The sequence below is a fragment of the Rhipicephalus sanguineus genome, chromosome 9 (genome assembly GCF_013339695.2).
Source record: "Rhipicephalus sanguineus isolate Rsan-2018 chromosome 9, BIME_Rsan_1.4, whole genome shotgun sequence".
Lineage (NCBI taxonomy): Eukaryota > Metazoa > Arthropoda > Arachnida > Ixodida > Ixodidae > Rhipicephalus > Rhipicephalus sanguineus.
Window position 1 is genome coordinate 62,595,180 of NC_051184.2, and position 24,544 is coordinate 62,619,723.

The window sequence follows — 24,544 nt, forward strand, 5'->3', positions numbered from 1 at the left end:
GGTGCACGTTAAAGAACTCCAGGTGGTTGCAATTTTTGGAGCCTTCCACTACGGCGTCCCTCATAGTCACATCATGGTTTTAGGACATTAAACCTCGACAATTATTATTATTACATTGTCACCAGGATAACAAAGTGCACATCTTCTGTTCTATCAGGCCTGGTGGAACGCCGGTTATGCAGCTGCTCTCATCTGGGATCTGCCCGCCAGACAACTGGGCCGAGCCCTTTTCGAGCCAGCTGAACCTGTTCTGCAGCCTGCTTGCCCACCTGCTGCCAACGCTGCACGACGTCGAGTTTTACGAGTCTCGTGAGTCTGGCCTTCTGTAGTAATGACTTTGAGCAAAACTGGGCATTTTGTTTGCCTGTGTCCGAGGCAGCAAGAAGCCGTGTGTAATATTTTTTTTTTGTGTTGCAGGACAAACTAGCAATTTGGTCACCGCACTAACCACATCGCATGTGTTCCACTGTTTTGTTTGCATTTGTTGCAGAGTCATTCGGTAAATGTGAAATACGAGAAACTCTGCGGCGCATAGTTTATTTTAAGGGGGGGACATCACACTTTAATCTCTTAGGGGCCGATTAAATCACGAAAAATGGTTCGAAAATTGCCAAATATTTTTTTATGACGTGAAATGCTTCAGTAACATGTTGAAAACAGAAAAATACTTGTGAAAACATTTGGCGGCACATAATAATGCTTTTATCGTCATTTTTCGCACCGTCATGTGATACTCCATACCTGCGGAATTTGAGGTGTATTCTGAAATAAATTTCGAACATGGCAAAAATAAACAATACCAGCATCATAATCAGTCGCACTTTTATCATCTAAAGGAGAAAGACATTGCGTGTGAGGATGCCACACGAATGTGGCCATATTTGTTTATAATGCACGGCAAATGGAAGGTGTGCATTTCGCCGTTTAGTGTGCAGACTCTCATTCAATAAAAGCGGCAATCACGGCACCCATGCTGCCATCTGTGTTTTAAATATGCAAAGACCATTTGGTGAGCTGGGCTCTTCAAACACCTCTTGAAACATTGCTGAAGAGCCATGACGACCACACGTCATACGCAAAAAAGTGACGACAGCTCATGACGAGCTCAGGTCATCATGAGCGCTCGATACCTGCGTCACACAGGCACTTTTGAACAGCCATCTAGTCGAAGGCCATCGAAATGCCACAACTCACTCGACTCGATGGAGTTGTCGTGCTGCTACATGGCAGTTCTGAGCGGCCGTTGAGTGGTTCAGGCGTCTCTTGCGAAAATCGCGTGGCGCTGCGGATCTTTATTTTCGTGTTCATGTCACTGAAAGTTAAATAATACAAATCTGCTTAAAATAAAATAATAAATATGCCTGTTGTTCCTGTTTAAATATTTTAATAAATTGTTTATTTGTAGTTAGGAATGCATATTTAATTCTTAAGTTGTTGAGCAGCGAAACTGTGGCGAGCGATACACGGCAAGACGGCACGATGAAGACAAGCACGTTGCCGTTGTCGAGAGTATGTGCAGTTCGCACATTTGAAGTGGCACAAATACTTTATTAAATAATTGATAATGCTCACATATACTGCTTTTAAGCATACTGGTTAATTTTTTTTTTCTAATCGGGATGAGTACGAGCACGCTGTGAATGTTCGCGCCGTTTCCGTTTCCGTCGCTCAGTGGCCATCAAAGTTTCGGTGGAGCTGTGGGGCGCTCCGTTGACTCGATAGACTATCGACTCGATGGCCTTCGAAACCACCTGTGTGGCAGCTTGTGCTTGACCATTGAGTGAATAGACTATCGGTTGGAAGGTCTTTCGAACGCCCGTGTTACATGGGTATAAGGGGTTCGAGTTTTTTTTTTTTTTTAATTTCTTGATCGATTTTGGTGAAATTTGCTGAGCTTATGTGTATTTGTGCGCCGATTTCATGTATGCAGTTACCGTATTTTCTCACATATAACCCATACCAAAAAGAAAGTCACAGTTTCGCCGCAAGGACGAAGCAATGAATGTGATAGCAACAAATTATAATGTCACACGAAGAATGGCAAGCAGCTCGATTCTCGCAGCGCGCCGCTCAAGCGCAAACGAAGCAGAAAAACAACGCACACAGGACGAGCGTAAACTAACAACAGTCAGAGCTCGACGCTTGCAGTGCGCTGGTCAAACAAAGGAAGGACGCTCGAAAAGAACTCGCAAGTATACACAGGACGAGCGCGAACGAACAACTGTCACAGTTGTTACTTCATGTTTGAGCAGCGCGCCTCAACCCAAAGCTCTTGGATATTTTTTTTTCTTGAAAAGTTGGTGCATGGAGTGACCCCTCTGCATCTCCTGCCACGCGGTGGTGTTCGACGCATTGTTTACTCGGCGTTCCACATCGCGAATAGGTACAAAAATGGGCCACAATTTAGTGCGCGTCTCAAGGGCAGTTTTCACACTCAAGCAAAATCTAGGAGCGCTGCTTTCAAGCGCACCCTTCGGGCAGTCTCGTTGGTGATACCGCACACGCTTATCTCCAAGCTCTGCGTACCGCCAGCAGTACATAGTGTATATTAATAGCTCGCCGTTAGTATTCCAAAGAACGGATGGCGTGTGGCCTAGTTTGACGCGCTGCGCTGCGGAGTGAGGGGTCAGAGGTTCAAATCCCAGTGGCGCGCTTCTGAAATTTTTTCTTATAATTTATTTTTCTTTCTGGCTTTTATTTATGTATACATGCATATACATGTCCGGGACATGACGGCAACGGCGACCGCAAAAGCCTGCTGAGAATGTCCATATAATTGCTATCGCAATAAAAAAACGGGAAAATGTGCTTAGAAAGTGGGGATGCGGGTTATGTGCAAAGGTTATATGCATAGCTTTTTCTCTCTTTGTAGAGTTTAAATTAAGGGGGAGGGTTATATGCGAGAAAATACGGTACTTTTTTTAGCTTAAATGTAGTTTTTAATATATAACTTATTTCATGCGCCTTTTGTGGAGCGAGATTTTTTTGTTAACTGAGAGAGTTACAAAGTAAATCAGCATGTCCCGCTAATCTGGAATCAGAACTGTGTACAGTAGGGCAGAAATGGATGTTCTAAATCTATTTAAACAAAAGTTGTGGTAAGCTGAACATTTGTGAGTGAAACCAGCTTGGCGTCGACTCGCGTGCATGTGTTAACCTTAAGCTGGTTAACGTCCTTCCTGCCTTTCCCCTCTCTCCTGCTCCCTTCCATCCTTCCTCACACATCACACCCTCTGTGCGTGCAGCTGCGGGCGACCCCATGCCCTTCTCGCTGGACGAGCTGGTCTCACTGATCGCACAGCTGCGCGAGCTCTGTCTAGGTCTGCTGGAGCTGTGCTTTCCCGACACCCGGACCAGCCTGACACCCCAGCAGCTGCAGTACCTGAAGACCCTCTGGAGGCCCATGTTCGAGGTGAGGGGGAATCCTATGTCCCATCATCATCCCGTTTATGTTCTCTCTGGTGAAAAGACTGTCTCCATTCAGTCTCCAATTAACCCCTCATTTTGTGCCTACCAACTCCTCCCGGTGCTCGCATAGGTGTGGGCATGTTCCTGTAGCGCTCACGTTCATCAGAAGCTACAATATGCACTGTGTTCTTTTTAGTGGCATGAGCAACGCGTGACTCTCTTGTTTCTCTTCCAAGTGCTTCAGGCAAAGCACTTACTTCTGTTTTTCTGAATATTCATAAAAAGTATTGTAAAAAATAAAATTGGTACGAAATAGAAGGTTCTGCTTCAAGTTTACAGTTTTATTGGATACATATAACATTGGAGCATAAGTTTACCTAATTAAGATAAGGGCCATTTAACTGTCATGATAGTTAGTGAAAATTAATTGAATGAGTTTATTGAACATGTAGATGGTTTTCTTTAAGCTTGTGCGAATATTCGAGTACTTAGAATATTCGAACGAATATTAGAGAATTCAAAATGAACGAATAAACATATCTAAACCACATGTAACCCCCTGTAAAGGTGGTTTCACTGCAGTGGAGGGTTGCTATGCCGTGAATGCACCTTCCCAGGGGAAATCCGCCCTGCCGCCAAGCCTCACTTCAAGGATAAATGAACATATTACCCTCCCATCGATTCATTATTTTGTAAGTTTAAGAGCTTGTTATACCGGCTTATGTGCTCTAAGTAGCGTAAATTTTAAAACGTAACGTATTTTACAGGTTATCTCTAGCATTCTACCGAAAGTCAAATCCTGCTACTATTCAAAGTTGCTTCCACTTCATTCGAGCCAAAAAGAGTGACATTTGCACATGCCTTGATTCAGTTAAGTAAAAATATCGTGCAGGTTAGTTGGGTCATGACAAATATGCAAATTTTTGTTTCTAATATATGAAGTATACTGTTCAAATTCGACCAAATCACTATTCGCTTTGAAACTAAAATTTACTATTCGCACAAGCCTAGTTCTCTTGTGTACTGCTGGGATCACTGTGGCAGCTGGCTGAGCAGATGTCAACCATGCGCGTCTTTCTGCGTGGCCTCCGAGATCCGCTTCGACAGTGTGACGAAACACAAGGTTAAGCAAATGAATACACCAGTGCACATGAACGCCGAGGTGCGAGTGCCGCAACCAGACGCCTAAGTCGAGGATTAGGGTCGCCTCCATTTTTTTTAAACGTGGCATGGTAACAGGTCCGAAAAGTTCAAGAGCAATATCGTAAAATACCGATGAAGCGCCCCCTCACGACATGGGGATAATGCAGGGAACGTTGCCCCGCCACGGTGGTCTAGCGGTTATGGCGCTCGACTGCTGACCCGAAGGTCGTGGAATCGAATCCCGGCCGCCGTGGCTGCATATTCGATGGAGGCGAAAATGTTTGAGGCCCGTGTACTTAGATTTAGGTGCACGTTAAAGAACCCCGGGTGGTCGATATTTCCGGAGCCCTCCACTACGGCGTCTCTCATAATCATATCGTGGTTTTGGGACGTTAAACCCTAGATATTGTTATTACTAACATTGTGGAGGGGGCTCTTGCTTGGAACTGCTAAAAAAGTCAGGATGGTGGCCAGAATGTTCAACATCCCCTCCCCCCCCCCCCTTCTCTCAGAAAAAATACAGTTAAGTTTATAGGAACTAAAAAGCATTGTTAAACAGCATACATTCTAGTGACTTTCACAGCCGTCAAATGAGTCTTTGGAGCCAAATCCGAAATCTCGACCTAGGCACTCTCTCTGCAAGTTTTCGCGAAGTCCTGGTACCACGGTGCTGTTTGGTTGGGAACGAAAATTTAAATTTCTCAGATTACAAGATGGGAGCACTTGCACGGGTGGGGCGTTTGATTGGTATTTTATGGTAAACCTTGCTGTCAACATTAATGCTTCACCCCTTATGTAATATTGCCACTTCTTTTCATTGTTTCAGTTCAGTATTGTACGTAACCAGGGCATGGTCATAGTCCGTTGTTTCACGTTGCTTGTTTGCATGGTTGCAGTGCGTAGTCTCGCTGCTGCGACAGTTGTACGCCCGGGACTCGAGACGGTCCTTCTGCCCTGAAGGCCACTGGGTTTCACCTCGGACGGCTATCTGTCCGGATCGAGTGAGCACCTCTATCATTCTTTATACCCGGTTATAGCAGATGCGTGACAAATTATGCTGCATGGTCTGCTGCACAAATCTTTTGGCTTTGATCTGTCCGATCATAGTTGCAGACGAGGCAGACGTCAGAAAAGCTTCCACCGTTTGAGTTGTTGTTGCCCACGCACTTTTTTTCGTGGGTGATGTGATTTGTCTAGGCGTGTGCAAATATTCGATTGCTGTGAATATTTGAACGAATATTGAGGTTTAATTCAAACGAATATTGCGGTATTGCAATTCGCTGCAACACAAATTTAAAATTTCTGAAACTTCAAAAGAACAAATCGTGTTTTTATTTGCCTTGGTTTTGCTTCAAACCAATATAGGGATATTCAGAGAAGCCTAGATTTGTCACCAGAAGCTAAGCCACAAGCATGACCCCAACCAACACAGCAAGGATTAGTAGGTCATAGTGTTATGCATAAAGAAACACGGAGAAAAGATGACCCTAAGAGGAACAATGCAAGTGCCGACTGTTGTTGTGTCCACGTTTTCCTTGCTGAGTTCGTGACAACTTGCTCGACTGTTCAAAAGATTCGTGTGTGTCGTTTAGAGAATTGTGGTGAGGAAGCGAATGAATTGTTAATTCTTCATTGCTGTTCACATTTCTTGTACTAATTCTTGGGTTTTCGTGTGGCTTCTTTTACAGGTGCCAAACTGGAACCTGGAAATTCAACGGCTACCAACGTGTGGTGCGGAAGCATTGACTCGGAAACAGCTTGGTACGTTACCGGTACCTTTCTGGCAGCCTAATGTACAGTGCTCGACGATAGAAACGCGACACTCGGAGCACGGTGCTGCTGGTGATGAGGGTGAGGGTGACGGTGTTTGTGACACATGGTGACTGCATCTGGTAAACAGTCGCAGGCGTGTGGTCTTTGGGCTTTGCGAACACATGTCTGAAGGTGTAATGGGGCTTAAAAAACGGTTTATATGCCCACCGGACGCAACGCTCTCTGAACAGAGTCTGACATCCCTTGAACATGAGGAATAGACGCAATGGACGTCGTCTTTTCTCGTGACGCACTCCCCATACCTCTTCGCATGCACTGCTGGGTGTCGTTAATAAACGCCCTAAGATAGTGCCGTCGTTCCAGTGCACCAACCTCATTTCCCACTTCTTGTATCCACAACTGCTGACTAGAATACACTGCATTACAGCGGGACAAGAAAGTCCTCAGGATGGACCGTTTGTGTTTGGTCGAGTGATTGTCATTGCCACTTCACTTGCATTGAAAGTTCCTAAAATTTTTGACATTTCTTAAAAAATGTTCTCCTGTACAGTCGTCACGGATTGAAATGCGACATTGATACTTCAGTGTAACGACCGCTACGTGCAATTGCTTGAGATCACTGTGTCATGTTGCTAGAATACTGGCTGCTAAAAATAAGGTTGGTTCTGAAGTGGTCGAGTCAAAGTTACGTCGATGTGAAGTATGTTCATTACTTAGCCCTAAATTGTCGCATTTAAATTCGTGAGGACTCTACATTGCTACATGCTGAACATGTGTGGCTTCGCAGAGGAAAGCGGGCCGCCATTGTCAACCAGCGAGCTTCGCAGTGCGGCGATTCTCCAGGAAATGCCCTTTGCCGTGCCATTCCCTGTCCGTGTTAGGGTGAGTGGAGTTACACTACAGAGCATGCGAAGGACTTAAGTAAGACGTGTAATGAACTCTTCACAAATGTAAACTGGCATTGTCTGTCATTTTGCTATCAGGTGATAGGACGTGCAGATGATTGACACACTGTTGTTGCATCTCGATCTTGTGCTCGCTAGCTGTCGGCACATTTTGCTTCTCTTAGTATCCCTTTAAGGGCTGATTGAACCTGTATGCTGAGAATTAAGTTCAGTGCATCATAATGAGTGCACAGTTTTTTCAGTTGTTCACAAGTTTTGTCAAGATCAAAGGTCACGGGTGACTTTCATGAAACTTCATGAAAACAAAAGAAACTGTCATCCACTTGTTTGCCTCAGGAAGCTGCAAAGGAAATTCGTACAAATTTTACAGAAAAGGAATCTTCTTAGTTGATGAAAAATTGGTCCAGGACCGGAATTCATGAACTTTTGGGCTTCCGTTGAGCTTATCTGCCACATTCAAGACAGACATTGCTGTGATTCTACTGTTGTAATCTACAGTAGAACCCCGCTGATACGTTTTTGAAGGGACCGTAGGAAATAAACATAAGAGACGGGAAACGTAAGAGCCGAAAAACGGGAAAAACGGCAAAATATTTAGTGGTACAGAATTTTATTTCAATTCTTACGAGCAGCCCGAAAATTGGAGCGCTCAGCCGCGATCTAGTCGATGAATAGAAACGCGGAGCTTAGGACGGCCTTATCCACAGAAATGTAATCAACGTGTGTGATTTTTTTACCACCAACAGCTGTAGGCATGAAAGAACTAAGCACACGCAATCACGACCGGCGCGGCGAGTCCGACCGCGAACCGCACGCACGACCATGCGAGCTCCAACCAGCTCGAACTCCTCCCGTTCTCTGACAAATAACGATGATGATGAGTCTACGCCAACGCGATGGCAGAAGTGAATGCCAATCTCGAAGGCCTTGCTTTCGCAAGCAATTACGTCATACACGCCATGTTTGTGCAATGCAAATCTCAGCGGCTATGCTTTTGTCAATAGTAAATGCCAATCTCGAAGGCCTTGCTTTCGCGAGCAGTTACGTCATAGACGCCATCTTTGCAATTTGAATCTCGAAGGCCATGCTTTTGTTTGCATCAATTGAAAGATTCTGTTGCTTGCGCCTCTCATGCGGCTAATATTACGGTCAAACGAGGCCAAGCTGTGTGAAAATGCGTCATGGCCGCTCTCTTTGGTAGTCACTCGGTCGGCTCCGGGCGCACTTCGCGACGTATCATACGGGAACGGTCCGACAGTTACGACGTAACAGCGGGGTTCCCAATACATTGTATCCTATGGGAGCTATGCCGGGACCGGCGGAAAACGACGTAACAGCCGGGAAAACGCAGCAGTGAGGAACGTAACAGCGGGGTTCTACTGTATATGGTCGAACCTGGCAACAGCCAACTGCCGATTTTTTTGGATTTGCTTGAAAATTCGGGTGCTTTCGCGGCACCCTCACAAGCCCCATAGACGTCAATGTATAAGAACTTCAATGTATTAGAACAATGTGTAAGAAATTTCACGCGCTGAAATTCTTTGGCATCCTGTTTTGCGGACTTTCTGCCGAAATTGCAGGTCCGAAACGGCATTTATTGAAGCCTCCACCTCTGCCACGTCTGTATTTCGTAGGTTGGAACCAGTGCTTCTGCAAGTCGATTTGTTAGCGGACGTAGCAGAGGGCGAAAGTGAGCTTTGCCACAACGCCAAATGGTTACGGGGTGAAGCATATCGAAAATCTGAAGGGGCCACTGTGGCGGTGCAGTGTGGAAACCTCTTTACGGATAAGCACCAGAAATGCTCGGAAGCGTGATGGCAGCAGGCAGCAAACGCACCAGTACGACTTAAAGGGACACTCAAGGCAAATATTAAGTCGACGTTGATTGTTGAAATTACGGTCTAGAAACCTCGTAGTGCTACTTTTGTGCCAAGGAAGTGCTTATTTTGAAATAAAATCACATTTTAGTGGTTCGAATCGCGTTAGCGCACTTCAAATCACCTGCCTGAAAGTGGTGTTTCTCACGTCACTGCTGCCGTGCCCAACATTGCCCGCCTTTACTGCGCGGTGGCATGCACTGGCGGCGTGCGTCATTAGGGCATCCGGCAACATCACATGCATGCGGCATTTTATCGAACTTTCTGTCAGAGCCACTTTCATGAGTGCACGAAACACCTGCGGCAGTACGCGATACCGAAACTACCACTGAGACGCGACCGCGTGAGCGAAACAGGGCGCCGGGCGAAGCGCAGTTCGGCGAAAACAGAACCTTTGAACCACGCGCGCCGTTCCCCATGGCAACGCCAAAGAGGTTTTTTTTTTTTTCCATGTATCAAACAGAAACAAACAAGCAGCATTTTATTACGTATCTTGATGCACGGAAGGTTCTTTTTTTATTGCAGCTAATTTGATTACGAGTGATTAATTGTAGTCGAACTCTCTCACGTCATCCGGATCATTTCCAAAATGTGCCGCTTGTGGCGCTCATCGTGTGATACGTTTAGCTTAATTTCTCAGAAAGTAGGACACCGCTGTTGATAATATTGCCATTTTAGAAAGGGAAAATAGACAACCACCCATTTGTAGCACGAAGCCACAAGGAAATCCATACGGATTTCCCTGTGACTTCCTTGTGTCTATTTTCCCTTTCTTAACCCTTCCGCCACCTTGCTGTGTTCCGCAGAACTGATTTTCAATTGCCCTTTTAGACGTTGTCAGACATTGAGCTTTCACTCTGACATAAATTGTTATTTGCCTTTAGTGTCCCTTTAATCGCTGACAACCCTTAAGTACCTTCAGCTAGCTGCTCGGTAGTGCCATGTGGCCTAGCGCAGCTGTAAGCGTGCTGCACGCATTTAATAGGCGATAACCGAAACGCACTGCCATTCGGGCTGCCTCTTTGAGCGAGACTGCTAAGCACACCACACAGACGTGTTGCCTTCACGAATAAAAGCAGCTCACCATCACTGTGCCTGTGCATGTACACAGTACAGTGCCCTGGCAGAGACGACGTGAACTTAGTAGGCGGCGTGCTGCACACAACTAGGAATGATCGGCTAGGAATGAGCACAATAGCTCATTGGGGACAGCCGGATGGGTTGTCTGCTCCTCCACCACATTTCTATTAAGCGTCGTTTCCAAACGCTCTATGCGAGACGGCCATAACTTTTTTCGCAATTTGCTGGTGTCGGCGGCGCTCATAACGAGGCACAAATTTGCAATCGACGGTTGGCACATATTTAAGTGGAATTTGCAGCAGGCACTAAAGCTGTTTTGGACGTGGCTGTGGCAATTTGACTGCTTGAGCGATATAAAAAAGTGTGAATTTCTTTTTTTCGGACTACCCAATTTTTTTGACGATTTCGCGGTCCCCAGGGAGTCCGAAATATCGGATGTTGACTGTATATTGAAGCTGAAGGGGATCACAAAAGAGTTCTGTATATATAGGCAATATGATTTATAAAATATTTGATATATCAAAAATACATTCAAGGGGATTTTAAAACTGCTTGATATACACAACAATTTGGTATATGTGGGTTCGACTGTAGTTGTCTTGATTTCATTGGTTCTCTGTGCTATCTCGCAGGTACTACAGAGCCTGATAGCACGCGACAAATCTGAGAACAATCGGGAGCAGTCTCACTTCATGCTGGGCCCCCAGATAGAGGTCAAGGTGCGGCGGGACTACATCTATGAAGACGCCTTTGAGAAGTTCTCCGGCGAGCCCAACCTGAGGTTGCGGCTGCGTGTCCAGCTCATCAACGTGGCGGGTCTTGAGGAAGCGGGCATTGATGGTGAGAAGAAGGCAGCCGTGGCTCCTCCTGATAAAGTGAAACCTTGCTGTCTCAAAGCATTACATTTGCTGTCATAAGGCCCACGTTTATTCTTGTAAGTTCTTCTTGCAGAACCCTGTAGCCATGCCTGCACAAGGCAGGCAATCTGTGGTGTTATGCCAACCTCCCTATCTCTTCCATTGATTGAGCTTCGTTTTCAACGGATTCTGGAACAATGGACATTCGGATATAATTGACTGAAATGTGAGGCCAGCAAGGTGGCCAGGACCCCTTTACAGCGGACTTTTCTACCACGGAGATTCCAAATTCACTAACTTCTAACTTCAAAAATCGCTTCGCATACTTTTGAGACAGGAACAGCTTGCCGGATATCGATGTACCAATTTAAGAAAAAAGGCCGCTGATCTGTCATTGATCAGTTATGCCTAGCCGCGCCGACAAAAATCCAGCACACAGTGTGCTTGGTCTTGCGTTTTGGGGCGCCGACACACGATATTGGCAGCCGCTGCTCCGAGCTGTCGCTGCACGGTGAGCTTGGCCTGGGGGTACGCTGCCGAAGCATAAAATGCCCATCCGCGGTTTCGAAAAGCCAGCGGGCGATGTGATTCGTTGCTTGCAATGGAGCAAATTGTAGCTTCTTCGCTTTCGCATGTCCCACAAAGTTCTGATTCGTCTGTACATGGGCGCTGTGAGCGTAGTTGGGCCTAGTCACGACGTCGAGCAAAAGCTCGGTTGCGATGTGCGTGGCCGCGGTGCCCGATGTTTCAAAGTACGTCATGCTCGATCGCGAGTACAATGAGTTGTCCCCGGATGGTCTTCGTGACGAGGTCCGAAGTGCTGATGAGCAGAACCTCTAATCGTGGTCCCGACGAGTCTGTCTGAGACGCGCGTCTGCAATGTTCATGACGAGTGCGGTGCGATACCGTAATCTGACGATTGAGCTTCCGCTTGAAGCTGTCAAAGTAAAGTGTAATTATATTCAAAATGATCATCGACCCGTGAACACAGAACGAGTGCGGACGCATCATTAAGTAGGGCAATTTTCGACAGCCGTGGCCTCGCGATGCACTTGCAGCAGACGACGCTCTCCCGGAGCGAGCATCGAATTGGCAGAAGCAGCCAATCGGAGGCCTCGAAACAAACGACAGACATTTGCTTTTTGTACACTTGTTTCTGAATGGAGGAGCTAGCTGAAGCAGGGAATTTGAATACGGAGAAATGCTCTTTCCGACGAGCCCAGAATGGCGGCACACGGTTGTGCCGTTGCGGAGCTATAATACTTTTTAAATGCTGTTTTTTTTTCTTTTTTTTTGCGATTTCCACATTAATTTTTCCCACCTCGGCAGGCGCAGCAAATATTTTACAGCACTTCTGTGCAGTTTTCAGTGAAGATGTTTTGGAATCCGATAGAAAAAGGGCTACAGAAACTGAAAATGTGACTTTCAGAAAATAGTAGGGGTGTGCGAATATTCGAAATTTCGAATATTTTTCGAATAGTGTTTGCTATTCGATTCGATTCGCACTGAAATTTTACTATTCGAACTATTCGAACTTCCCAAAGACAAATGCAGTCAACGGCCGGTTGAAAGTGACCCCTTCAGATTTTCAATACGCTTCACCTCATTACACTCTCGTATTGCGGCAAAGCTGCCTTTCAAGCTCAGTTACGGTCGAACTTAGCCAAGAGACAAAATCCGGTTGGAAATGGTCCCTAGATTTTCAATATGCTTCACCTCATCACACTCCGGTATTGCGGCAAAGCTGCCTTTCAAGCTCCGTTACGGTCTAATTTAGGCAAGAGACAGTCAACGTCCGATTGGAAGTGGTCCCTAGATTTTCAATATGCTTCACCTCCTCACACCCCCGTATTGCGGCAAAGCTGCCTTTCAAGGTCCGTTACGGTCGAACTTAGCCAAGAGACAGTCAACGTCCGTTTGGAAGTGGTCCCTAGATTTTCAATATGCTTCACCTCATCACACCCCCGCATTGCGGCAAAGCTGCCTTTCAAGCTCCGCTACGGTCGCAAATGTATTAACTCAAGAAAACGCTGGTTTCAATATGGAGATGAAAGATGTGGTAGAGTTGGGGGCTCAATTAATGCCGTTTTGGACCTGAAATTTGGGCAGGAAGTCCGAAAAATCGGACGCCGAAGCTTTTTAGCATCCAAAATTTCAGATGTTCTTATATATCGACACCTACGAGGCAGATTTGGAACTCCGGACTTGAAGGGAGCACACCCTTCTCTGCCACATCAATTGGGCTTCCACAGAAGTTGAAAGAGGAGGAGAGGCTGAGGAAATGGCATCTTTGCCTATCATGTGTAAAGTGTTGTCGGCAACACTTTGGTTGCACCAAATCATGTACATAAATGCAATTCGGCCTCTACATTGCCTCACTCTTGATAAGACAACTATGAAATATGACCCCACCAGCGTTTCATCAACCTAGCGAAAAGAAACACTTTCATGTTGCGATCTCACAAGAACATACTTAGGGATTCTCTCCAACTTTTTCTGTAATTTCACTTCGAATTATTCGAAAAATGTTTAAGAAATATTCGAAAATTATTCGAAATTATTCGATTCGATTCGCACTCAATCTTTATTATTCGAATTCGCTTCGCACCCAAAATTTTGCTATTCGCACAGCTCTAGAAAATAGATTTTTTTTATTTTCCGCTGCAAGAAAGCCGCGTCCCCCATTAAGAATAAATCCGTTGCTTGACGGCATTCGTGACTTGTAATTCTGTCCGGTTACAACAGACCCATTCAACGTTTACATAAAAGTCCATTGTACCAGTGCTTGGATTTTACATACTCCCTTTACAATGGGCCAAAATCCTTTTCACTATGAAGGCCTGTTGTAATGAGGTTATACTAGTGCCATGTTTTAGCAGCTCGAAAAAATTTAACAGCACACGGACGTGGTGTGGCCTCGGAGATTGCAGCATTGAGCTGGCACTATCTCAGAAGCCACACACATTATAAAGCACGCGCAACGCTTAGTGAAACATCTTTTTCTTTCCATGGTTTTGCGCTCCGGTGGGGGGGAGCACGCCGTATGTGAGAAAATGGAGTAAATCTAGTACTATTTACTGTATAGAAGTCTTAGTCTTCGTTGCTACTTACTGTAAAAGCTCTAGACTTCATTGCTCTCGGTGTCAATGCTGCTCTTACCATAACCTCTGTTGGAGCTGTGTTTCTCTCTTTTTTTTTGCGAGCCTGTGGGGTTACACCATTGTCAAACTGCAGTATTGCTTTGCAGGCTATGTTGGCTGAGGTTAGCCACCAGTGTCATGGCTTGGCTGGCCCATCAAAAGGCACATGCGCATACAAGATGCTTCACTTCAAGTTTCTCGTGCAGAGTAACTGACATTTTTTGCTACCAAGGATTAGCATGTGTATTGAAATGCAAGAAAACAACTATTCTCTTCGTAGTAACTGTTGTTGGCTCAGATTTTTCATTTTCAGTTTAGTTGTAAAATACTGTACGCTCTCAATAATTTCAAGCTCGATGGGGACCTTAGGATTTTGTAGGAGTTATGAGAAGTTCACATAAATATGACTATTGGCAGCATACAAACTTGTGTTGTAGTGTTTATTCTTTTTTAGGGCTGCAGCAACATTGTAGACAGCTCTGCATGATTGTTGTGCCAATAACTGGTTGTGATGACCAAATGACTCTTGTGTTGAGTGTATCAATCATACTTACTTGCTTGTTTTTTTTTTTGTCATATGAGGAGGACCGATCAGTTAATATTGAGTCCACTTTCACCCCATCAGGTGGAGGTCTGCTGCGAGAGTTCCTAGCTGAGCTGATGAAGACGGCCTTCGATGCAAACAGGGGCCTCTTTCGGTGTACACACGACCGACGCCTCTACCCAAACCCGGCGGTCGCTCAGCTGCCAGACTATGCCGACGGTCAGGCGACGCGTCACTACGCCTTTGTCGGCCGTCTGCTCGGCAAGGTAAGCAGTTTGTTTTGAACTCTGAAGCTTATTATCACAACATAAAAAAACGCAACTGTCTCAGTGTATCAATGCTACGGGTGCCACGAAACCTATTCGCATTTGCGGCGTAGCTGTCTACGCGTCAGACTTCTGTTCTCGGAAGTTGTGGAGTCGGAGGTTTGATTATCTCCTTGGGTGACTTGGTCAGACTTTTTTTCTGAATCATTCAAACAGTTCAACAGTTTATATAAACAGTTCATATAGCTTATGAAACGGCCAAGCAAATCCAAAGCGAGATAAAAGAAAGTCTACAATGCGCAAAAATATCAGAGTTCTACAGTATAAGTTGAATACGAATACAGTAAAAGCTCGTTAATTCGACTCTCGTTAATTCGGAAAATCGGTTAATTCGGACACGTCATCTGGTCCCTGTAAATATACGCATCACTCTATGAGACTGGGCGCTCGTTATTTCGGACAGATTTGACCGCAAATCGGATAATTCGGCGACTTTCGGGCCGCTGGCGAGGCTCGAAAACGAAAAAAGAACAATTCGGAACAGAAGTGAAGCTCAAACGCAGCATCGCCATGGACATCAATTATCGACTTGGCTTGGATTGAGACTGGTTGAACGCCTTTTTTTCGCGTGTGGGTTTTGTTGCTTTGTTCCCGTTGGTGTGCTGCATCGTTGATCGCCGATTTATCGAGGAAAGATTCAGTACGGCTCCTTTAGCTTGATCGTTGCTGGTGCTTTTGTGCCGACTTCTCGTGCGACCGCACTCTCCGCCGATGGCAACGCCGGCGAAGCGGCCCGAGTACGAGGCCAAGGACTTCACCACCAAAGTAGAAATTTTGCGTGCTCTGAATAACGGGCTCTCCCGACAAGAAGTGATGAAGAGTGATGAAAGGGGATCCTTCAATCGGCGGCAAGAAGCAAGGAACGAGTAACCGTACTTTTATCCCCCAACGTGACAGGAACAGAGCGCTTGCCGCTTCTCGTTATCGGAAAGGTTCAAAAGCCACGCTGCTTTAAGAACAACAATCTTCCCGTGGATTACCGTGCCAACCGAAAAGCGTGGATGACGGGTGAAACTTTTGCGGTATGCAGACATCATGCGAGCTGCTGAGCACTTTGAAGGGCTCAGAAAAATTGTGTCCGCGCGAATTTCTGCTCGAAAACACAAGCATCCGCGATTACTTTGTTAAGTAAAGGTATGTTGAAAAAACTCGTGCATTTATTGTTTATTTCGACCATTCGATAATTCGGACATTCGATTAATTCGGACATTTTTTCCGGTCCCTAGAAATCCGAATTAACGAGCTTTTACTGTACACTCGAACGTCGAATGGAATGTTGTAAAATGATAAGCAAATGCTTTTACTTTTTCAAGTATTATTACAGGCTGATAAACTAAGTCAAATCATTTTATTTTCCCTGAAAATGAAATGACTTCATCTCGAAATAACAGTTAAAGCAGTCGGCCATTACTGTAAGGCATTTGTTATGTGGCCTTTGTTAATTTGTAAAATTAAGTACACTCAAACCTCGTTATTACGGACTTGCATCTGACACGAAAATAACTTTGTTATATAGGAACATTCGTTATAAATGTATATTCGCAACACTGTGTAAATGGCAAAATTATTCTTCACTTACTTCATTATAACCGATATTTCGTTATATCGGTCTTTGTTATATGTAGGTTTGAGTGTACTTTAGATCATGTCTCTAGTTCTGCCAACCTGTAGAGAAGAACATGATAGCACTTTCAATCACCAAGTGAGGTTTAAGGGCCCGTTTTTAAGAGTAGCATTGTCAACGGGAAGGAAACTGTGGTAGCACTGTAATAGCCAGGGATGGACCAATAATATTTAGGAGGCTCCTAAGGAAAGTAACGTAGGTGCAGCTTTTTCTAGGGCAGGGGCAGTTGAAGAGCCTTCTTTGTAGTCACCGGCGAATATTCGAGCATTTCAAATATTCGAACGAATATTGTAGGTTTGTGCGAATAGTAAATCTTAGGTTCAAAGCGAACTCGAAGCAAAGAGTGATTTGGTCGAATAATTTCTAATCAAGTAGTTCGAATAGTATATATCACATACTATTATAAAGAAAAATGAGCATATTTGTCGTGACCCAACTAACCTGCGCAATATTTTTTTAATTGGAACGTTGGTAGAGTGCATGTGATAACTTGTAAATTATGTTAAGTTTTAAAATTTGCTATACTTAGAGCATATAAGCCGGTACAACCAGCTTTTACATAGAGCTGTGCGAATAGCGAAATTTTGGGTGCGAAGCGAACTCGAATAATGAAAACTGAGGATAATAAAGACTGAATCGAAATTACAGAAAAAAGCTGCAGAGAATCCCTAAGTATGTTCTTACGAGACAGGAACAATTACAAGTCACAAACATGGTCAAAGAACAGATTTATTCCTAAGGGAGGATGCGGCTTTTGTATCCTCGCTTAGGAAAAATCGATTTTTGAAAATCACATTTTCAGTTTCTGTAGTCCTTTTTCTGATTCCAAACTATCGTCAATGAAAACTACGTAGAGGTGCGGTAAAAAATTTGTTGTGCTTGCCAAGGTGGCGAAAGTTACTGCCGAAATTGAAAAAAAAAACGTTATAAAAATTATAGTTCTGCAACGCCGCAACTGGGCACCGCCACCTTGGGCTCATCTTAAAGAGCATTTCTCCATCTTCAAATTTTCCGCTCCAGCTAGGTCCTCGATTAAGAAAAAAGCGTACAAAAAGCAAACGTTGGAAGTTCTTTTCGAGGCCTTCGATTGGCTGCGTCCGCCATGTTGCCCCAGCACGCTTTGCCATTGGTCCGATCCTCGCTCCAAGATAGCGTCGTCTGCTCCTTGCACTTCTTGAGGTCACAGCTGTCAAAAATCGCGCTACTTAGTGACGCATTCGCCCTCGTTCTGTGTTCATAGGTTGACGATCATTTAGAATATAATTACTCTTTAGTTTGGCAGCTGCAAGTGGAAGCTCAAGCATCAGATTACGATAGTGCGCCGCACTCGTCGCGAACATCGCAGACGTGCATCTCGGACAAGCTGTTCTGCTTATCAGCATTTCGCACCTCATGACGAAGACCATCGCGGGACGACTCTTCCTACTTGCGATCGAGCATGACGTACTTTCAAGCATTGGGTACTGCGGCCACGCACATCGCGACCGAGCTTACTGCTCGGAGTCGTGGCTAGGCCTAACTCCGCTCGCGGCGCCGATGTACAAGACTAATCCGAACTTTGTGGGCAAGAGCATTGCGGACATGCGAAAACGAAGAAACCGCAATGTGTTTCGTCACAAGCAATGAATCGCATCGCCCGCTGGTTCCTCGGAACCGCGGATGGACTTTTTACGCATCAGCAGTGGACCCCCCACTAGCTCGTCGCGCACGACGCGCAGCGACCACTTGGGGCATCGGTGGAAGTGGCTAGCAGTTTCGCCATCTGGCGCCCCAAAACGCAAGACCAAGCACGCTGCACGCTGATTTAGCGTCTTTATATTTATTTTTCGTTATTATAAACCATTATATTTATTTTCCGGAAGTTCGAATACTTCAATAGTAAAATCTTGGTGCGAATCGAATCGAAGAGCAAACACTATTCAGAAAATATTCGAAAGTTGGAGTATTCGCACACCCCTGTATGTATATTATTACCCAACCCCACTCTATTCTGCGCTGCTTATAGGTAAAAAGAGTTGCACGCTAAGAAACAGTGCTGCCTTCGTGCAACTAGTGGAAAACGTCGAGCCGCGGCGCATGCACGTGGAGTGCGCAGGGAAGCACCACGCACTAACATAAACCGCTCTCGCGCTCACCTCCCACTGTTTGCAGCACATGGTGTGTGTATACGACTTCATAGTCGCCGCAGGTCAAAAGATTTTTATTATAAATGTTTAAGGGGGGACATGGTTTTTAGAGATAACATAGGTTATTTCTTGGCCAAATTAGATGAAACTGCACTGCTTTGTTCAGTTTTTTTAGCTTTATTTAACTATCCAGTTATATTTTACACAGGTCAATTATTTTCAGAGATAATTAGTAATCTCATTTTATTGTTTGCTGAAACAATAAAAAATTATCTATGCAACATAACATCATTATAAACCCATATATAGATACCAGAAAGCCTAAGGAGAGCAACGCTGCAAGCTGATTGGAAATCGAACTACTACTTCTCAATTTACAGCACTAATGAGTTCATGGCCTACACCTAGCAGTGATTCCACTCCTGCGCCAACTGCGCCAAAGTGCGCCAAATTGTATTTACTGCGCCAACCTGATAATATCGACGAAAATTGCGCCAAACTGCGCCAAAGTCTCGGGTTTGGGGGCGTCTATCACCGGCAATCGCACCGCCGGCGCGTCAGAGCATGTGCAGCTCGATCTTGGGGCTGCCAATAAAGCCGCAACCATGCATGGACCACGAATTATTCCTCTGAATAAATAGCGCTCGCGCGTACGTTCCGAGTAAACCACGATGCCATGCACGGTGCGGACGCAGCTTCTGTTCTACAAGTCGGCTCGACAGCAAAACGCGCTCTCCGCGGAGGCTCGTGACGTCTAGGCTTATCGGTAGCGATAAAGTGCGACGACGATTCATCGGCGGACGTCGTCTGTTCCAGGAACGCTGCTGATAGCTCGTTTCAAGCGTCGCTCGGCACGTAAGGAAAGCAATGTTCAGTAATAACTACATGCGTGCCGCTAAAATGTCTGTCACTTCTGATTCCGGACATCGCGGAATGAAATATGGGATCGCTCGCAATAGATATATGGGACAATATTGAATTTTCCTTGCTTCGCGTTTATGGAAGAGCACGCGAACGGTGAAAACGCGTTGACACTTTTCCTCAGACATACTTTATCCATGGATCTTCATCCAGAAGAGCGTTTTCGTAATTCCTTCCGCCAGCACGTCCGAGTTTGTAATCACTCTGCGGTAAATACCCACTAAAAGGCCCTGCCCTGTCGAGCTCACGTGCTAGGGTTTCAATTCGAATTTTTGCTTGCTTTTTTTAAAAATGTCGTCTCATTAATAAAAAGCATATCTCCTGGTCGGAGCAGCCGCAAATGCGCAGCTGTCAGTAGCGGGCCCGTCGCTGACGGCCCACAGTGAAGCGGCTACGCCATGTTACACGTCCGCCCCTCGCTTTCAGGGGTCAATAGTTAACGGTTAAAAAAACTCAGTTTCGCTTAAGGGCGAAGCAATGAATGCGATGCCAAAAAATTGTATTGTTAAACGAAGTAAGGCTAGCAGCTAACTCTTTTGGATCCGATCTCGCGTAACTCAACAAAACGCTGTTTAAGGGAATATGGCCGCTCCAGGAACCTAAGCGTTTTCTTGCTCTGGGTTCTCTGAACGCGAAGTAAGCGTTGAGAGCACAGCAAGTTTACGAGCCGTCTCCTGATGCCCCGAGATAGCGCGCGCGCAAGCGACTGCGCCCTTCGAACGATGCGGCCCCCCCCCCCTCCGCTCCCCTGGCGTCCCTTCATGCTCCTTACGAAAGACAGGCGGGGCGTTTCCTCTCTGTTTGATAAACAATCGACGGCAGGCCCGCACGCGGGAATTTGTTATCTCATGCGCTGTCCGTGCGACGGAGACAGACGGCCGGCTAGTTTAATCTCCGCTTCAGCCGCGTTCGTCGCCAGCGCTCGCGAGCTTTTACCCGCGGCTAGACTGCGCCTGGTGATGTTATTATTTGGACTTTATACGGAAAATTGCGGCAACGGCGACGGCAAAAGTCCGCCGAAAGTGTCCATATAATTGCTATCACAAAAAAGTATTAAAAAAGTTGAGCTATTTCACTCTGTGAAGTGGATGATAAGCGAAGCTGTTTCGCGCATGGCACAGAGGTGACACGGTGGAGGACAGTTTGGTATGTAAGGCCAGGCTGTTAACGTTCAATACACAATATTAATGCGAAAGCCTTAGATGCTTTATCAAACACGAAAATTGACCGTCGGCGGCGTCAATCGATTGATGCAAAAAATAATCATCATGTTATGGCGTCATCATCGCGTCATAGATCGTCAGCACTTGTGACGTCATCATGGCGTCGTATAGTATCGTGATGTCACGTGATGACGCCATCACATGACATCGTCACTTTACACTGCTTTCGTGATCGGTGCGCCGATCATGGAGCTAGTGCAAAACCAGGTGAGGTGCAGAAAGCTTGCAGAGAGGGAGGGGGAGGATCAACCCGTCGATAGAGGAGAAAAAGAACCTGGCTTTCGCCTTGGAGTTTTCTTAAGGGAATGCATTAGGGACAGTGTGGCTCTTTGGCATTGAGGCACTGCTGTACATCACGGCGTTTGTCATGTCTGCTGATAACCACATAGGTGTACTTAGAGTGTTATTTCATAAAGTACAATTTTCTTGACCCGGTATTCTGTTTATTTGCTAGTGTCGAAAATAATCGCCTAAGAGGTTAATCCAGAACACTCAACTGCATGAGCCCTTATTTTAAATGCGAAGCATTTCTTAGCGAACCTCTGGCACTTTGAGCGTTTCTATCTACGTATCTATCTATCTATCTATCTATCTATCTATCTATCTAGCCGCCTACGTCTGGGTGCTCTCATGATCGCCTCCTTAACTTGGTGTAGACCAAAATTTGCATGGGAGGGTAAGAGGATTTGACGAATATGATTGCCGGGTCATGACATGAATAATGTTAAAACCCTGTCGCGTACGTCGTCAAACCCTTTCCACTAGACACGTGTGGCACATACCCGTTTACACGGGCCGCGGCGTACGGGTATGCGCCGCAGGTGATTGACAGTTAATATCTACCCAGGAACGGCGAGAACAGACATTGGTAAATTAAATGCTAGAGCGTTAAGGAAAACCAGCATCGGCAGCATTGACTCAACGAACGGAAAAAATGAAAATTACGATCCCAGCAGGAATCGAACCCAAGCATTCTGCGTGGCAATCAGGTATTCTACCACAGAACCACGCCAGGTCTATAAACTGGTTTGGAAAAACAGCCTACGCAGGCGTAATATCGGTGCAACATCAATTGTGGTGGTGGTGCTGGCTATCTAATTTTACAAGAAAGCAACAAACAATACATGATATTCCTACTATGTGTACTCCTACGATACATACGACATATCAGGTTAACGTCTGTGGTTCCAGTGTTGGCTCAGCTTTTATAGCAGTCTCATAAGCATTATATTTGTATTCCTATGATTCAGCAAGCTATATTGAAGCATTGCTCGAACCCGGAGGAATACATTAACGAAAGTTACATCACCGTACCGTAAAGTGCACTTCGTCCGCCAGAGCGACGCAGTGTCCTCTTCATTTCTTACGGGGCTGGGCGATGGCCTCATGCTGACCGAGGATGATGCCAGATTGATTGACAGCCGCTTTGTAGACTAGACTACGTAGCCCACATACACCCAGGTAGTCTACGAATACGACAAACACCATCCACTGATGTTAGTCTACGTGGCACTATCCAGGCCTACCAGCCTCGACGGCCTATACCTCACCAACGCGAAGGGTGGCTTCAGCTTCCGACATTTTGCCGGCTCTGTCGACGAAATGGCCGAGGCATCCACGAATTTCAACAGCTCTACTATACCACATACTTCACTAAACATGGAACCCTCGTCACCACGATCACAACCGAATCCTGTAACAAGTCATGACCAGCTGCTGGTGCTCACTGATCACGGTGATGCCCTTTTTCAAGAACTGTCAAGAACTTCTTGCACACATGCACACGGGTTCGTGAAACGTGCGTGCGTTCTCGGGACACGTATAACCACTACATATCAGCTTACCGCTTCTGGTGTTGGTAATACCCACGTTGCCATTGGCAGCGTTACCCGACCGTAAACAACTGGTTATATAACACATATGCGGCTCTTCAACATATATATGTGTGCGTATAAAATTTATACAAATCTTTAGCGTCATTTTGTAACGTGTCGCTAAGTAAAAAAAATTACGCCACAGTCACCTACCCGCCGCATGCTTCGCATAACGTCGACTCCCACGGTACGTGGGATCTGCCGAATTTTTTCATTAGCGAGTGAAATGTGGAGTTCTCCTGAGCATAGGCGTGCGCAGGGTTCCCCATCAGGGGGGGGGGGGGGGGCGAAGGTTCATCGCAGCGCCGCCCCCCCACCCTACTAAGTCAATGTACGGGGCAGATTTTGCGCCCCCCTTCTTAGTTGATTTGGGGGGGCGGCCGCCCCCCCCCCCCCCCCCTGTGCGCACGCCTATGCTCCTGAGATGATTTTTTCCATGAGATTTGCAATGAATCGAAATATTTCCAGCCTTCATAAGAGCCCCATAATAATATTCAGGTGCTTGAATGTTAATGCAATATACTTCTGTAGTGCACTCCAGGATGTAAAATTCGCTGCTCCAGAGTGCTTCAAGATGCAAAATTATCTGCTCCAAAGTGCTCCAAGATGAAAATTTTGCTGCTCCAAAGTGCTCCAACACTGAAATTTTGCTGCTCCGAAAATTGCTCCAAATCAAAAGTCCTTGGTAGCATCACTGACCTAGCCAAAAACAAGAAAATTTTAAACTAATATAAAAAAAAATTGGAATTGCAGATTGAAAATCTGCTTGCAGCATTGCTTTTTATGCACATTTAGCTAGGTTGTGCAAAAAGAATTGTAGCTCTAGCTGTCCTAGGTCGACTTTTACAGAAGAAGCAAACAAGGGAAGTGGCCAAAATCTATGTTTTGAGAAAATGAGCAAAAAAGGTTAGAACTTTATTTAGCATTACAGAATGAAAAATATCAAAGGCACACATACTTTTAGTGATTAATATGCACCAGGCATATAATCAGACTGATTGTTAGCATGAGCATGCCTTTTTTTTTCAAGTTCTGCTGCAACGAAGCCGCTTATCAGTTCAATGACTGTACCGACGCCAATATGCGACGAGTGTCCGCGCGTCATCCACGATCCGTCGTATGACACGGTGATGTTTCCCGGGTTGTCCACGTTGAGTTCCGCGTAGATGTCGCGAACCGAACTCGCGCACTCACTCATGAGTTTCGAGGCAGCAAGAGTAGCGGCAGGTGTTAGCTTCTTCTTCACGTACGCCTGCCACGTTTTCGTGTGGAGGCCGCGACGCGATATGTTCATCATTGCAAATATGTCGTTAAAAGCAGTCTGCCTGTTGCCAGTAGCCTGCATTGGGCGGGTGGCGAGCACGTTTACTGTGAATGGATTTATTTTCTGCTGTCCGTCGACGCGCGGCGAACTCCACTTTGACGACCCGTTACCGCAGTTCACACACTAGCTCAAGCTTGACGGCAAGGCCGTATTCCCGCTCGCCTCTCCTGATCTCGGTGTCTCCGTTGTAAATCTTGCACTTTAAATGCGATATGATCAAAGCATTTACCGCCTCCAAGTCCAGGATGGTGAAGGTCGTTTTATCAGATGGGGGACCCGCGGCGTCCGCGCGTTTAGCGATAAGGCTGCGCTTCCGTTCCGTCGCCGCAACAGATGAAATCTCTTGCAGCTTCACTTCTGCCTTCTTCTTGTCTTCTATCTGTTGGGGCTGCAGAATTT

General features: G+C 45.7%; 1 protein-coding gene across 1 annotated transcript in view; it reads left to right on the plus strand.

The window, feature by feature from the left end:
• LOC119405242 (ubiquitin-protein ligase E3C-like) overlaps positions 1-24,544 on the plus strand; it is a 79,934-nt gene that overhangs the window by 49,183 nt on the left and 6,207 nt on the right. Inside the window, exons 10-16 of the mRNA XM_037672052.2 lie at positions 158-309; positions 3,246-3,412; positions 5,448-5,552; positions 6,240-6,312; positions 7,112-7,206; positions 10,819-11,026; positions 14,809-14,993. Of these exons, the coding sequence (XP_037527980.1) occupies positions 158-309; positions 3,246-3,412; positions 5,448-5,552; positions 6,240-6,312; positions 7,112-7,206; positions 10,819-11,026; positions 14,809-14,993 (985 nt within the window). The remainder of the gene's footprint in view (positions 1-157; positions 310-3,245; positions 3,413-5,447; positions 5,553-6,239; positions 6,313-7,111; positions 7,207-10,818; positions 11,027-14,808; positions 14,994-24,544) is intronic.